Genomic DNA, 14292 nt, shown 5'->3' with positions numbered 1-14292 from the left:
GCAAACAAATAATAATATAAGATACTTTTCATATCGGAAGAAATATTTGATACAGCAGTCGAATGACATATTGTCAAGTATTTTCTCGTGCACGACACAATGATCATATTTCAAAATTGCATTTTAATCCCACTTTGTGAATACTGTGACCAGACGGTTAAGTATTTTCCCATTATTTTATTAACGACAGTTTTAAATAAATTATTTTTATATGTAAGCTGTTCCCAAACTCCCACGATGGCCGCGCGGATTAAGCGTCGGCATATAGCGTCGTGGATCCCAGGTTCGAACCTGGGTCTGGCATTTTGGCAGTACACAAATATTGTTTTCCAATTTGTGTATGAGTCAGAGTATGTACCTAATAGGTTGAGCAAGTGGCTGACATCCATTTCTCGTAAAAACAAAAATTTGTTAATACAAACCTCCACTCTGTGGAGGCCCATATGATCCTGTTAGGATCGGACATGGTCAAAAGAAAAGAAAAAAAGAAACTGTTTAGGTAGAAGGTTTGAAGGAATATCAGAGCTTCACCAAAATCTTTATAAAAGTAAATAAATTCATAGATATTTTTTACAATCCAGTGCTTTTATTTAAATACGCACACGAGAGTGGTGGGACATCTTGGGCCCTGTGTAGTCGTACACACTTTGTGAGTATCTACATTGTCATTACATCACCAACGTGACGCAATAGCTGACGTCCCGTGGAGGTAGGCAGATCAAACGTCGCTTGGGGGTGGCAGTTACTCGAAGGGCGGCAAATCGAGTGGAATCATTTGGTATATATAGAAATAACTACCTAAGCTGAGTATCTACTTAATAACGAAAATATCTTTCCTTTCAAAAATTCAGCTCACTGGTCTTGGAAACAAAATGTATTAATTAGCATCAAGTTTTTTGATGGGTTTGCGATGTCTAGTTTACTTTCGTTGCCCTTCGACGTCATTGGTGATTAAAACGACACGAGCACGGATGATAAAAAATATTGTATAAAAAATGCGGACGCATATGGCGCTCCCAGGGGCGGCATTTTGTTTAGGGGCGTCACTGATAGCTCGTGGTGATCTTTTCTAACCTAAGAGGGTTACGTCATGCATCTTGAGCCTCAAGGATGGGTGATTATAATCGATATCTTGTTTCAATGCTATCGATTCTTTATACATGTAGCGTCACCGACTCGGTAGTCTATTGCGGGCCTCGGCAGAAGTAATACGCATACTACACGGCCATAAAAAGTTGTCGTATTATAATATACGAGGGTTATCCAAGAATTAAAGACCGTCATCAATTTTCGGCGACGCGGATGTTATTTCTCAAAAGATGGCAGCACTGGCATGTAGCGCAGACTTCCTTCTCCAGAACGAGTGATGAGCCGGCTCGTTAGCTGTTTCAGTGTGACCTTTGCGTCCGTTTAAGATTGACGCTCTGCTGTCGAATCCCGCCGCCTGTGAGGTGCGTTCAATCATTCGCTTTCTCAACCAGGAGGGAGTCCACCCTGTTGAAATCCATCGTCGTCTCACATCCATTTATGGTAATGTGATGAACCAGCGGAATATCAGGAAGTGGTGTGCTGAGTTTTCGAGTGGTAGAACTAGTTTTCATGATGAGGAGCGGAGAGGTAGGAGTTCCTCAATTGTTAACGTTTTGTTGAATAAAATCAATACGTTCGTGAAGATGCCGTCTGATAGTCCGTGAGCTCGCAATTTTGATGCCAGGACGTCAGTAAATCTACCATATAAATGATTGATGAAGGAAAATTTGGGGTATGCAAAGGTGTGTGCTCGTTGGGTGCCCAAAATGCAAAATACTTCCAAAAACCCTCTGGATTGACGAACTCATAAAGTTTAATGGATGTAGACGGCAGATAAAACCAAGGGACCGATAAGAATGGATCGACCTCGGCTGATGATTATGCCTAAATGGTTTATTTGTATTTATCAGCGTTGTTTTAAGATAGCCGTTGCTGAAAATATTAATTAAAAATTGCCTGCTTGTTTGCTTTCAAAGATTTGATATTTCGTAGAATTGATTTTTCTGTTACTGTAAACGAATTGATGTCAAGAATCGAACATCTCTCTCTCTCTCTCTCTTTCTCTCTCTACCGATCAGACGGCTTCGCATCAAAAACATTAGTGGCATACTTATCTTAAACTGACTTTTTAATTCCAATTGGCCATTCACAGATTCACCTATTAACCTACGCAGATAGAGTAACGAGGGACGTTGAAAAAAACACTACACACTCTTGTCTACGTATCCTGGAATCATTCTACAGTAGCACAATGGGTAAGTACAGCAAAGCAATTCGCAGTTGCATTATTAATTATACATTTGCTAGCATTGAAACAGGTATTGTAGCAAACAATACAAATACACATACGAATCGCACATGATGCCACTTTGAAGTAGTGTTTTATTTAACCAGCGAGATTCAATCACCATCACACACGCACTTCTATAATTTGAATACGTGTATTAAATTAGGCTCTAAGTACCAAAAAGTAGTATTGCCTGTAGTTACAAAATACCGAGTCATTGCAGGAAAATTTCATGAAGCAGACCTTTTGAAAAATGAGTCGCTTAGAATCATAACTCACATATTCCAAAAATCAAGTTTTGAGATAATCGCTAAAAACCAACAGAACACTATTTTTTGTAATTAGAAGAACAGTATTGAACTCCCTAGAATATTAATGAGTGAGAGAGTCGAATAACTTTTTTTTTAAAATATATATACCTAATACTCCTAACGTTGCAGACATACAGCATACTATGAGAAATAGAGCTCCCCGATTGGTTAGGAAGGCGTTGGTGACAAAACTCTATTCTTTGAAATATACGACATATTACACCAACAATGAACTTTGTCAACGATTTTCACATGGTTTAAATTGACTTTTAATACTTAACTATTTTTCGGTATATAGATTAATTCATTTAGAATCACTTGGCATATTTAACTAAAAAACGACAAAATTGCAATATGTGAGTTATGATTCTAAGCGACTCAAATGTAGTATTACAGTGTGAAGCAATCACGGCAGCTTATATAGTTTTAGGTATTAAGAACTCGCAAGTGTCAACACACCATTTTCAGCTATTTTATATTGAATGCCGTTGACCACTGCAGTGCTACGTACACTATTATAAATAAAACACGCCAACGGACTTACAACGTCGACAGGATTAATTATTTTGCTGTATTTTTTTGACTTGCTTGAGGCACTTAGACTATAGTTGAAGTTATTGGCGTTGGTATGTAGAACATTTTTCTATAAAAATGTCAGTTTTTATTATTTTGGTACTTAGCGCCTTAATTAATACACGTTATAATTAACGTACACAATACAATTAATTTTATATAAAGTATAATGTGCATACCTAATAGTAATTATCCGATTAGATTTACTATTTTGGGGCTGTCATTGATGGTCACCCTACTAAAAACGCTTGAAGTGGTATATCAATAACGGCTTCAATGGTTGCATCATATACCTAGAGCGATTAGCTATTTTAGCCATTTGCGAATGAGTAACTTCATGTTGTACATATCTATATTTAGGAAAAGCTTTAAAAATATGTCAATGAAGAACATCGTAATATCAGATAATATATTGCGAAATAATAATTGTGTTATTAAGTATTTTACCATCGATTGTCAAAAATATAGATAGGTATTGTATCTAGGTACATAATTTTTACTTCTTCGTGGGTTCATTTACAATCCGTATATACTGGCAAATATTAATTTTCATGTTCCCACCAATATCACTCGTAGCTCCACGGTCTTCTCGTACCTCGTCGCAGGACAGATGTTATGTTTCATGATGCTGTGTATCGTGCAATTAGCTTATTTGATGACACCATAAAGGTTGATTTGTTTTTTATTAACTATATAATGTTTGTGGACGTATTAAATAGATTAAATTTATAATTGTATATATTATCATATTTCTTTAATATTTACACATGCTGTCTTTTCCACTTTCTTGTTATATTAGTTGTTATTTGTAATTAAGATATTTTTATATATTTGTATGTATTATGGCGCATTGGCCAATAGCTGTAATGCCGTAATACTCTTTTTATAAATACATAAATAATATTACGTTCCTAAATAAGACGTGTGTAAATTATTATACATATTATTCACATACACACACGTCTATATTACATACCTATTCTAGTTTGTAGTAGGAGGAAATACGTCTTATAGTGACTGCGCACACAGAGAAATGTTATAGAGGGGTCCATTTCAAAAAAAAATCCATAAAGGCGCGTTGACACGGTCCAAGTCAGGGCTCGAAATGGACCGGAGCGCACCGGAGCGCCGTTACGGTTCGTGAAATTGGTGAAATTATCGCTCCGTCTCGTGGAAAAAATATTTTGACTGTCTGAGCTAAATAGGCAATATACTAGAATATCTAACATACTTATTTTTATAAAATACATCATAAAATTTGATAACTATGTAAATATCTACAGAAAATTGTCGAACGCTCCGATTCGTAAAATTTTCCATTTTGAGCGTTGGTCCAAGTACGATCCAAGTATACTTGGACCGAGTGCCATCCAAGTGACAGCTTCATACTAATTATTCCTATCCAAGCTAACTTGGATGAGTAGGACGCGGTCCAAGTAGCTTGGATAGGAATAATTATTAGTATGAAGATATCTCATACGAGTGCACTTGGATGGCACTCGGTCCAAGTGTACTTGGATCGTACTTGGACCATGTCAACGCGGTTTAATAATAAAATTTATTAGGTAATGATTTTTTTTTGGCGGTAGGAGATGGTACGTTTAACAAAATCTAGCAAAGGGTGCTGACTTCCGCTTTTACTCCGCTTGCAACGTATCTATAGCTTCTCGTCGCATCAATCGACCGCATTTTCCCAGATACATTCCCCATTACCAAATACTCCTAACTTTGAGTCTACCATTATGATAGTTATGCGTTATTGCGACCTGTCGCATCTACAATAATTATCAATTACACGTGGCCATAATTATTAGGATATTAAGTGTCTGTTTGTGTCGTCCGTGTCCGTGTCTCTTTTGGACACTTCTCACAATAAAGCAGGAATATTAAAACAGATTGAAAATCAAAATTATACTTAAAATACTTAAAATTACTTAGTACTTAAAATTAATGCTACATACAAATTTATCAATAAATTTCTCACTTGTACCTATTCATTTTCAATTATGACTTATTTTATTAGGCAGTTGTAAAATACTAAATCCTTTTTCGATATTTGTTCTTGTAAAAACAATGTAAACAATTAGGTTGAAATAATAATTACTAAACACTTTTTGGGTAATTTTCCATCTAGCGAGCAATTATTTTCTTACCCTATCTGGCATATTTTTGTCAAAATTGTGATGAAAACAGTGACTTGAATCACTTGGAAAATCACATCCCTACATTGCGTCGGAGAAAACAAAAACCGAAATTTTGTTGTAATGAGAGACATCTTTTGTTTAGTAGTAAAATTAATATAAATATTAGTACGGTTGTAATTATTTTAGTTTTTCTATCCACCACTAGGTGGCTGTTACTGAAAAAAATAGATGGCTTCCCTTTTTTGTCATCCATATTTGTTTGATTCGTTGAGTGACATTGTTTTCATTTTGTTTGTTTGGACAAGTTATGCTTTCTCGAATGTTTACAAGTATTAAAATCCATTAACGGTACAGCTTATAGATTAAATAATCATGCCGAAGCCGGTCTGTGTGAAATGTAGTTCCACGGAATCATTGCTGTGGCGGCCGACAGACAATGGCCAAATCTGCAATGATTGCTTCATAAACGAAACATTACCGAAGACGGTCGCCGTAAAATCAGACCAGGAGGAAGCGGGCGCGTCTGATTTGAAGCAGGAACCTTCGGAAGCTACTCCCGCGCCTGCTGCTGGAAAGTCTACGCGGAAGAGCACGCGATCGACGAGGTTCAAATTGAAAAACCCCGCTTCGGGCGGGAAACCTGGTCCTCCGAAAGGACGCGGAAGAAGAACCTTGTTCAAAAGACCACCTCTCAAGGCGCCAACTGCTACTGCAACGATTGTCACAAGCGATTCCATATACTTCAAGGTATGTCAAATTATTCATTTGAAACTACCAACTAAGTACGCATCCTTATTTTTAATTCCAGTGTTTGTTTTTCGTCAGTGACAAGCAATTCAAACGTCAGTCGTACATAGACAATCCAATGGATAGTAAACATTGGTAATCGTATTTATGGACCTACTCAATAATATTGCTTTATCTTAGGCCAGCTTGAGCCAGGCGGGAACCGCGCTAATTGACATAGCCGATTATGGCAAAATTCAAGAATGAAAAACCTAACCTCTAACTTAACCTAAACTAACTCAACCTAAATAATCCAGTACCTATATTGGCTATTTTCAAAATGTGCTTGCCGCTGGCTTCCCCATTACCGATTTGTTATGATATTATGATTATCTTTTGCGTATTTTCGCAAACCGTGCCGTATATCCATGTGATGAAGTAGCATTTAAAACTACACCTAACCAATACTATCTCAAACACTCGGTCCACTGTTGGATGAAGGTATCTCCTTGTTGTCCCCACTCTTTGTACTTACATTGTTACTTCTGCTAAACCTAATCATCACCGCTTAAATCTTTTAATATCTCTTGGGCACCACTGGATACTGTTATTTATGCGGAGATTCATCTCCATTTTGAGGCTTTCACGTATTGTATTTAGTATGTGTCACTTTTATTTGTTCCCTTACTTATTTTTTATATTATTTTTCTCGATCCTTGCAAACTATGTCCAACATGCGTCTTTCCATACCTTGTTATGTTACTCTTGGAGTAACGCTACACCTAATAGTGTATACTAGGAATGTCCAACGTGTCAATAGATTTTAGTCAATTGCACCCAAGGCCCATAGAGATTTTCACTGTTAAAAGCGCATATATTCAGTTGCAAACTATTACGATTTCATTGATATTTTGATGGTGCAACATTAACCATGAGGAAGCCCACATGACCTCGTCGTCGTGCATCAGTCACGGCCTGCCACAGCAGTGAGAGATAGAGAATGTGAATGACAATCCTCATGCTTTAAACTGAGGCATAGTTTCCTCTTATAGTTCCGCAGTAGGCCTTTGTACAGTAGATGAATAGTTTGATGGCGATGTTTGTGTAATGAAAATGACAATAATTTTGTAGTTCTTCCTGTAATTTTATATCAATAAGTGTTGCCATAGTTTTGAATACAAATATTTCAAAAAGCCTATAGTGCAGGCGCGGGACACAAGACGGGAGTTTTTGGGTCTGGTCCCGCGCCCAGAAATAGAAAATATACAAATTATTTTGGTACTTAAATGGAATATTACTTTTTCTTATTCTTCGTCGGGACCTCATGCTTGAGGATCGTGACCCAGATGATTTGGCTGTCTAACAGCCTTCTGAGCGAGTTGACCCCACTTTTCTCGGCAGTGTACGACACGCAAGGCCTGTGGCCATCGGAAGAGGTGTGGCACTCATGGATTGGTGTAACTATCTGTAACCTCCGATGTTTGCTTTATTATTTTGATGTGACATGTCTGAAAGATAAAACTGCGCGGATGACACCAACGAACACAAACGATCCTAATAATTATGACCAATAGGCTATGCGCATTCGGTAACCACTTACAGGTCTGACAGCTCGCAATAACTCGTAAGTGAGCATCCTTAGTTGTACCTGCATGAAGTGCAAAGTATCTGGGTATGGGGAATGTACCAGGAAACGTGTGAGGGGTCCATTATCGAAAGCATGCGCGTCGACATCGAACATTAACGTCACTCCACAACGGGTGTGTTTGTGTTTTTTTTATAACGGATTTTTGGTTTTAATGGACACCCCTCACCAGCATTAGTCCACTCTAATATCAAGATTCTACTGTATGAACATTTTTTTCACCATTTTCTACAAACAAGTTATCGTTTGTATTTTGAAAAATAAGCAATAACTAGCACTACAATCGAAATTCAGAGTTACGTGCTGTGGCCTGACTTTATAGGACCTTAGCACAACACAATTAATAGTCATAATACTACCAAAAGAGATGTCTTTCTAACACAGCTCATAGTATGTAACCTACATAATTGTAAAGCTTTTTATGAGATAGACTTATTATCTGTGCATCGTGCCTATCTCCACCTTAGAATGCTGTGACTCCATACAAAACCATTGTGTTGCGACTGAACCACACACCTATATCTATAATATTATGTAAATCATCAATAACTATGTCTTGTTTAACATTGCAGGGTTCATATATGCAAGTCGGTGATATTGTAGGCGTACTTGATGAAGGAGGAGGCACTTACTACGCACAGATTCGAGGTTTTATGACCGATCAATATTGTGAAAAGAGCGCAGTTCTTACTTGGTTACTGCCAACCAAATCCAGCCCCCCTCCGGAGCAGTGCTTTGATCCCGCCACTTATATTATAGGTAAGTTGCTTCACCTAACATTGTTTTTAACATACACCTAACATTAACTCGGGAGAATTGTGGAACTTGTGAGGGCTTAGCTCTGCGCACACAAAAACCAAGACGTTTTTACACTGCCCATGTTAGTAGCCAAATAGTGAAAGTTTTGCCTTTCATTATCTCAGAAAGTAAATCGGCAGCATTTTTATTTTATATTTCTTGGTTTACGATGACGTCACATCGACGAATTCGTCGTAAGACGCATGCGGCGAGTTCTGATGTGCGAGCCCTCTAAGAGTGTTAAAAGACAAAAAAAATATGTGTAATGCACTATATCCACACTCTCGCTGAGGCTACCTAACGAGCAAGGCTGAACTTGTCTACTACACTCGATCAAATAGTATCAGGAAAGTCGCCGATCGGCTTAGCGAGAGTGTAGATCTGGCATAACAAGTTGTGCAAAATAGAGTTGTGTCGGACGACATACATTGTAACACTTATATTATGTTCAATATGTACATTATATTTGTGTTTTATTTAGGTCCTGAAGATGATCTCCCCAGAAAACTTGATTATATGGAGTTCATAATGCACGCACCTTCCGACTACTACAAGAGTACAACCACTCCATATCCACCGATGGAATCCGAAATTATCACTAAGCCTTACAGCGGATTTATTTGGACATCTATGGACCCCAAAGACAGATAGTAATTGTGCACTTTGATACTGAGAAATCGTAGAGTACAAAATTATTACCATTTTATTGTTACAAAGAAATAAACTGGTCATGAGTGGATGCAGAAAGATTGATATTGTCTACTTTATCATTGTCATATTTTATTATACTGATTAATTTTAGGTCTGATTTATTTGAATAAAGTTTTTCTATACATGCCCTATACCCATTATTTTTTTATTTCACATTTTTACATATTTAGAAAAATTTATTGAATAATATTACCAATAATCCCTAAGCCGGCTCGCACATCCAAACTCATCTCATCTGCAACGTGTCGTGTACGTTGATTGCTAGCAACAAATCGCTTGCGTCTCGGGCTGCGAGTCAAAGCCTCTAGTATGCACACTCTATGAATTAGTCATTCCTATACCGAGTCTCCGCATCCCATGTATCGAGAGGGGCGCAGTCTACATATGCAACAACGGTGCGACATTCCTAGAAAGTTTGATTCAAGGCTGTGCAGCAGATGAGGCAAGTTTAGACGTCCGAGCTGGCTTAGACTAATCGCGAACCTAATACTACAAGGTTCTAAGTATTCGTCCTTGAAAAAACAAACCCAACAATGGAGTAGTATTCTAAGCTGCCTCATTGTTACTTTTGTTTCTTCAAGGACAAACACTTAGAACCTTGTAGTTCTCCACTCGCGTAATGTTAAAAGAAAATCATTTGGTATCGGATGAAGAGTATCGATACTTGCAAGTTATCAAGATGCGTACTGAAATATCAATAGTACAGGAGGACCTCGACTTTCGCACATAATTGGTTCCTGAAAAGGTGTGCGAATGTTGAATGTTCGAAAGTAGAGGGAAGTAAAAAAATTAAATTGTGTGTATTTTGAAATATTTATTTATCAAGTAAATATAAGATGTTTAAAAGACATGTTTAAGTGGGGTTTGCGGGTGCTTCCCTTAAAAAGTTATCAAGAGTTAACTCTTTGCCACTCTTCTTTTTCTTATTTTAAATAAAATATTTTAAATGGTAAATCATTAACTTTACAATATTGCTTAACTGCTGGCACGAAATGTAAAGTGAACCAATCTTTTAATATTAACGCAGTAAACCCAGGCTTTTTTATTTGATTACTGTAAGCAATTCTTTATCCTTCCCTTTCAATGCTCTGGGATTTTCTGGTTGATAAATTAACATTGGCATCAATTTTAAATCACCAGCCAAGTTTCCACCAAGAAGCAATGTCAATCGGTTTTTAGATGGTTTATGCCCTGGGGCAACTGATTCTTCCTTAGATAAGAATGTACGACTAGGCATTTTTTTCCAAAATAAACCTGTGTCATCTACATTAAATATTTGGCTAGAGGAATATTCTCCATCTTCAATAATTTTGGATAATGAGGAAATAAATTCTTTTGCAGCATCTTTATCCGCATCAGCCGATTTTCCAGTGAATTTAATATAAACCAACTGTTACTTGCTTGAAAAATCGTGTTAGAATCTTCTTTTTCTAGCCTTCCAATCTTTGTACAAACTAAGAGCCTTCGCTTGAATAATTGAAATATTCAGAGGGACATCTTTTTGATGTTGGTCGTCGATCCATGATGACAAATATTTTTCCATTTCATCCATAACTATGCCGTGTCCTTTAGAAACAACCTTTAAAGATAATATATTTCCACAATTTTGAACGTATTCCTTAATTTTATTTTTATTTTTCAAAATTGAACATATCGTAGTAGACCTGTTTGTATTATACGAACGTCCGATTGAAGCAAAAGATTCACCGCAATCAGAACGTCATGTGAAGTTTATAAGTCCTTGATTTCTTTTTGTTCGTATTAACACTGCAGTTTTTCCGTTTCTCACTCATGTTTATAAATTTTTCTGCGCAAGCCACCTATCCTAGCTAACTCACAAGCAAAGTGACGGGTGCGAGCAGGATGCAAGTGACGCAAGAAATGCACTTGCTTGTGAGCGAGCGAGAAGGGGATATCTTAACCCCACGGCCAGCGCGACGTTTTAAAAAAAACGATTTTTTTTGAAATGTGCGAAATAGCGAATTGTGCGAAAGTCGAACGTTCGTAAGTCGAGGTCCGCCTGTATATAAATTTAATGTTACAGCAAATGTAAGACTTTTTTGAAAAACAATCATGACATAATATTTATAATACTAACTAAATGATATATTATTATTGTCATGTGGATGGCTATTTGAGAGTACAAAATATTTTCAAAATAGGATCGGTCTGACCCCACCCCATTTTATAGCACATTTATCTCAATATGAATTTTTAAAAGGTCATTACAGGATTAATGTGAGACAACCTAAAATAAACGGACACATTATTAATTTCAAAATGATGTAATAGGTACTTATTGAGTAATATTTCTTTATTGGCGAACACAAAAAATTACTTCATTGACCAAATACTGTGCTGTACTCAGGGTTCAAAATGGCCGGAGCGCCGTTCCAGGTCTTAAAATCGGCAACATTGTCATTCCGTCGCGTGGAAAAAATAATTTACCGTTTGAGCTAGAATTGTTACATAACAAAAAATCTTACACTTAAAAATTAGATAATGTTATTTTAGGAAAATTAAAGAGCGCTGCGGTTCGTAAAATTTTCCATTTGGAATGCTGGCTGTACATATTGCAAATATTGTAATGAATGGTAATCGGCATTTAAATATTCCAGTTAAGGAAAGGGTCTAAAGTAGTATCCTATCGGAGAAATTTATAGAGGGCATTTGAAAATTTAAAGATTCACCTGTTTATTTAACATAAACATTTCAGCATTGTCAACTTAGCGTATTTTTGCCAAATCTAACATTTTTCACTATATTACATCTACATAGCTTGCAAAGTTGAATGTGCCGTTAAATCTAGCATTTTTCATATCGCTAGCTGAAAACTTTTCATGAAAATGCTACATGCTGTGTGTTTTCACAATTTCAAGAGTAAAGGATTTTTAACCGATTATCATATTCTAACCTAGATCTAGATGGGAGTTTTGAAAAATTTAGTAACCTGCTACACGGAAAGAATGGTTTCATTGTCGATTTTTCGATACAAGACCTAAAAAAAGACTGGCACATTTTTTTTTCTTTGGAAAGCAATTTTTGGTTTCACTGTCTATTTCTCTTTGGGATACCTACCTAAAAAGTTACTCTTTTTCTTCCTGAAATATTATCGATAGCTACGAATTTTTTTAAAATTTCAGAAAATCTAGATACCTAGTATTTTTTCTCACCCTGTCTGGTATATTTTTGTCAATAAGAGTAGCTAGCACTGAATATACTATTTAAAATTGAACCATAGATAATAATTATTTACCTGTAATGGCAACACATGACATAACCACAATTTTTTTTAGCGGCGCCGGCTTGTAATTTTTTGAAGTTTCGATAATAAAACGTATATTTCTATTTTACAATAATTAACATTCCATATAAGCAAACCGACAATTTGCCTCTCATTTTATATTCGGTGTGTCGTTATCACCATTGCTGGTTAAAATAACCGAGATTTGTCAACTATTCAGTAGGTTTTCAAAACAAAATGAGTCGTAAGGAAGCTTTGTCAACATTTATTCAGCAAATCCACGGAAGACCTGTCGTGGTTAAATTAAACAGTGGAGTGGATTACCGAGGTTAGAAGCCAATTTAATTGTATCGCTAATATGTATATTTGAATTGACAAACGGCCCATCTAGGTACCTGCCTAAAACGTTTTGAGGTTAAATACATGTTTTGTTTTCTTTCAAAAAAAAAACTTTTTTGTATGATCGCTAAAGCAAATGGAACCATTCTTCAATAATTCCAGGTTTTTTAATGTTACTGCAGTTAGATTTGACCGTGTCCAGGACTGATATTGTGGAAAAATACAACACTATTATTCAATTTCAGGAGTCCTCGCTTGTCTCGATGGCTACATGAACATTGCATTGGAACAAACAGAAGAATACGTCAACGGTCAGCTGAAGAATAAGTATGGGGATGCTTTCATCCGGGGGAACAACGTCTTATATATAAGCACACAAAAGAGAAGAGTGTAATTTTTTTAAGTAAATATCGTAAGTTTTATCTATATAGGTATCATTTCTTACTGGAGTGTTTTGAATATTGTCGGTGCACCTTCAAAACCGTGTTTTTGTGCATAAACAAGAAAAAAACATTGCTTATTTTAATGACTACGCTTGGAACATTTCAATAATAGGTATATATTTTTTAAATTTTATTGTATTCCAAAAAATATTTTTAAAATATTTCAATGTTCCAAAATTAGTGATGTTTTTTGTTTTCTCTATTTAGTTTAGCACAAACAATGATGTGAACAATATGCATATTAAATTCTTTTTGTGAATTTCTATAATAAATAAATTATAAACCAAGTCTTAATTGTTTTTAATCATTTATAGATTTTTTTTTATATCTTTATACATTTCCTATATGTTAATACTAATTCATTTGTTGACTAATAACAATTATCAGTTATATTGTCCTGGTAACTCTCTTCTCTTCGTGAACATTGATCTGAAAATTTAAAGAAATACATGAGACAGTGTTCATGACGTACATTATTTAAAAATCTCATGTGTACATATTAAATGAGTCACTTATTCGCCGAACCTGCTCTGGGCGATTTTTCAATAAAATTAGTTTTGAATGTACTTATGTATGTGTTATATTGATAGGTCTATCAGCCCATCGAGGTCCGAGTTTTAAATTTCGCCCTGTTTCGTCAAAAAATCAAAATGAATATTAGCTTGAGTCGTCAAATCTGCTCTAGGATAAATAACAAGTTACTAAATCCGCTTGTATTCTGACGGTGCTGCTTAACGGCAGTGAATCATGGCACCTTACGAAGGCTCAGAGCAACCGTATACTGAGCTTTGAAAACAGATGTTTGCGGCGGATACTGGGTGTGCGGTGGACTATAGGAGATAAGAGAACGCACCAAGCAGCCTCTCATCACGCTGAGAGTGAAGAGGCGACGTTGGACCTGGCTCGACCACGTACTGCGGATGCCAGAAGAGAATTTCAGCCTGGCTTGCCTGTTCTTCAAGTCAACCGGATTCTGGTGTCCTGGAAGGCCGCTGAATACTATCTATAGAATGTATACGGCGGAGCTACGGGATGCTGGTT

General features: G+C 36.4%; 2 protein-coding genes across 2 annotated transcripts; both read left to right on the top strand.

Moving 5' to 3' along the window:
• Window positions 1-5572: 5572 nt before the first annotated feature.
• On the top strand, window positions 5573-9358 carry LOC147075232 (GATA zinc finger domain-containing protein 1-like). The gene is made up of 3 exons (XM_085942815.1): window positions 5573-6092; window positions 8289-8475; window positions 8996-9358. The coding sequence occupies exons 1-3, from the start codon at window positions 5718-5720 to the stop codon at window positions 9163-9165; spliced, it is 732 nt and encodes a 243-aa protein (XP_085798941.1). The 5' UTR covers window positions 5573-5717; the 3' UTR covers window positions 9166-9358.
• Window positions 9359-12501: 3143 nt separating this feature from the next.
• On the top strand, window positions 12502-13538 carry LOC147075231 (U6 snRNA-associated Sm-like protein LSm6). The gene is made up of 2 exons (XM_085942814.1): window positions 12502-12797; window positions 13054-13538. The coding sequence occupies exons 1-2, from the start codon at window positions 12707-12709 to the stop codon at window positions 13200-13202; spliced, it is 240 nt and encodes a 79-aa protein (XP_085798940.1). The 5' UTR covers window positions 12502-12706; the 3' UTR covers window positions 13203-13538.
• Window positions 13539-14292: the final 754 nt, after the last annotated feature.

Source organism: Rhyacophila brunnea, unplaced genomic scaffold, assembly GCF_057557595.1.
Source record: "Rhyacophila brunnea isolate RB1 unplaced genomic scaffold, BYU_Rbru_1.0 scaffold_15, whole genome shotgun sequence".
NCBI lineage: Eukaryota > Metazoa > Arthropoda > Insecta > Trichoptera > Rhyacophilidae > Rhyacophila > Rhyacophila brunnea.
This window is presented reverse-complemented; position numbering and strand designations above follow the sequence as displayed.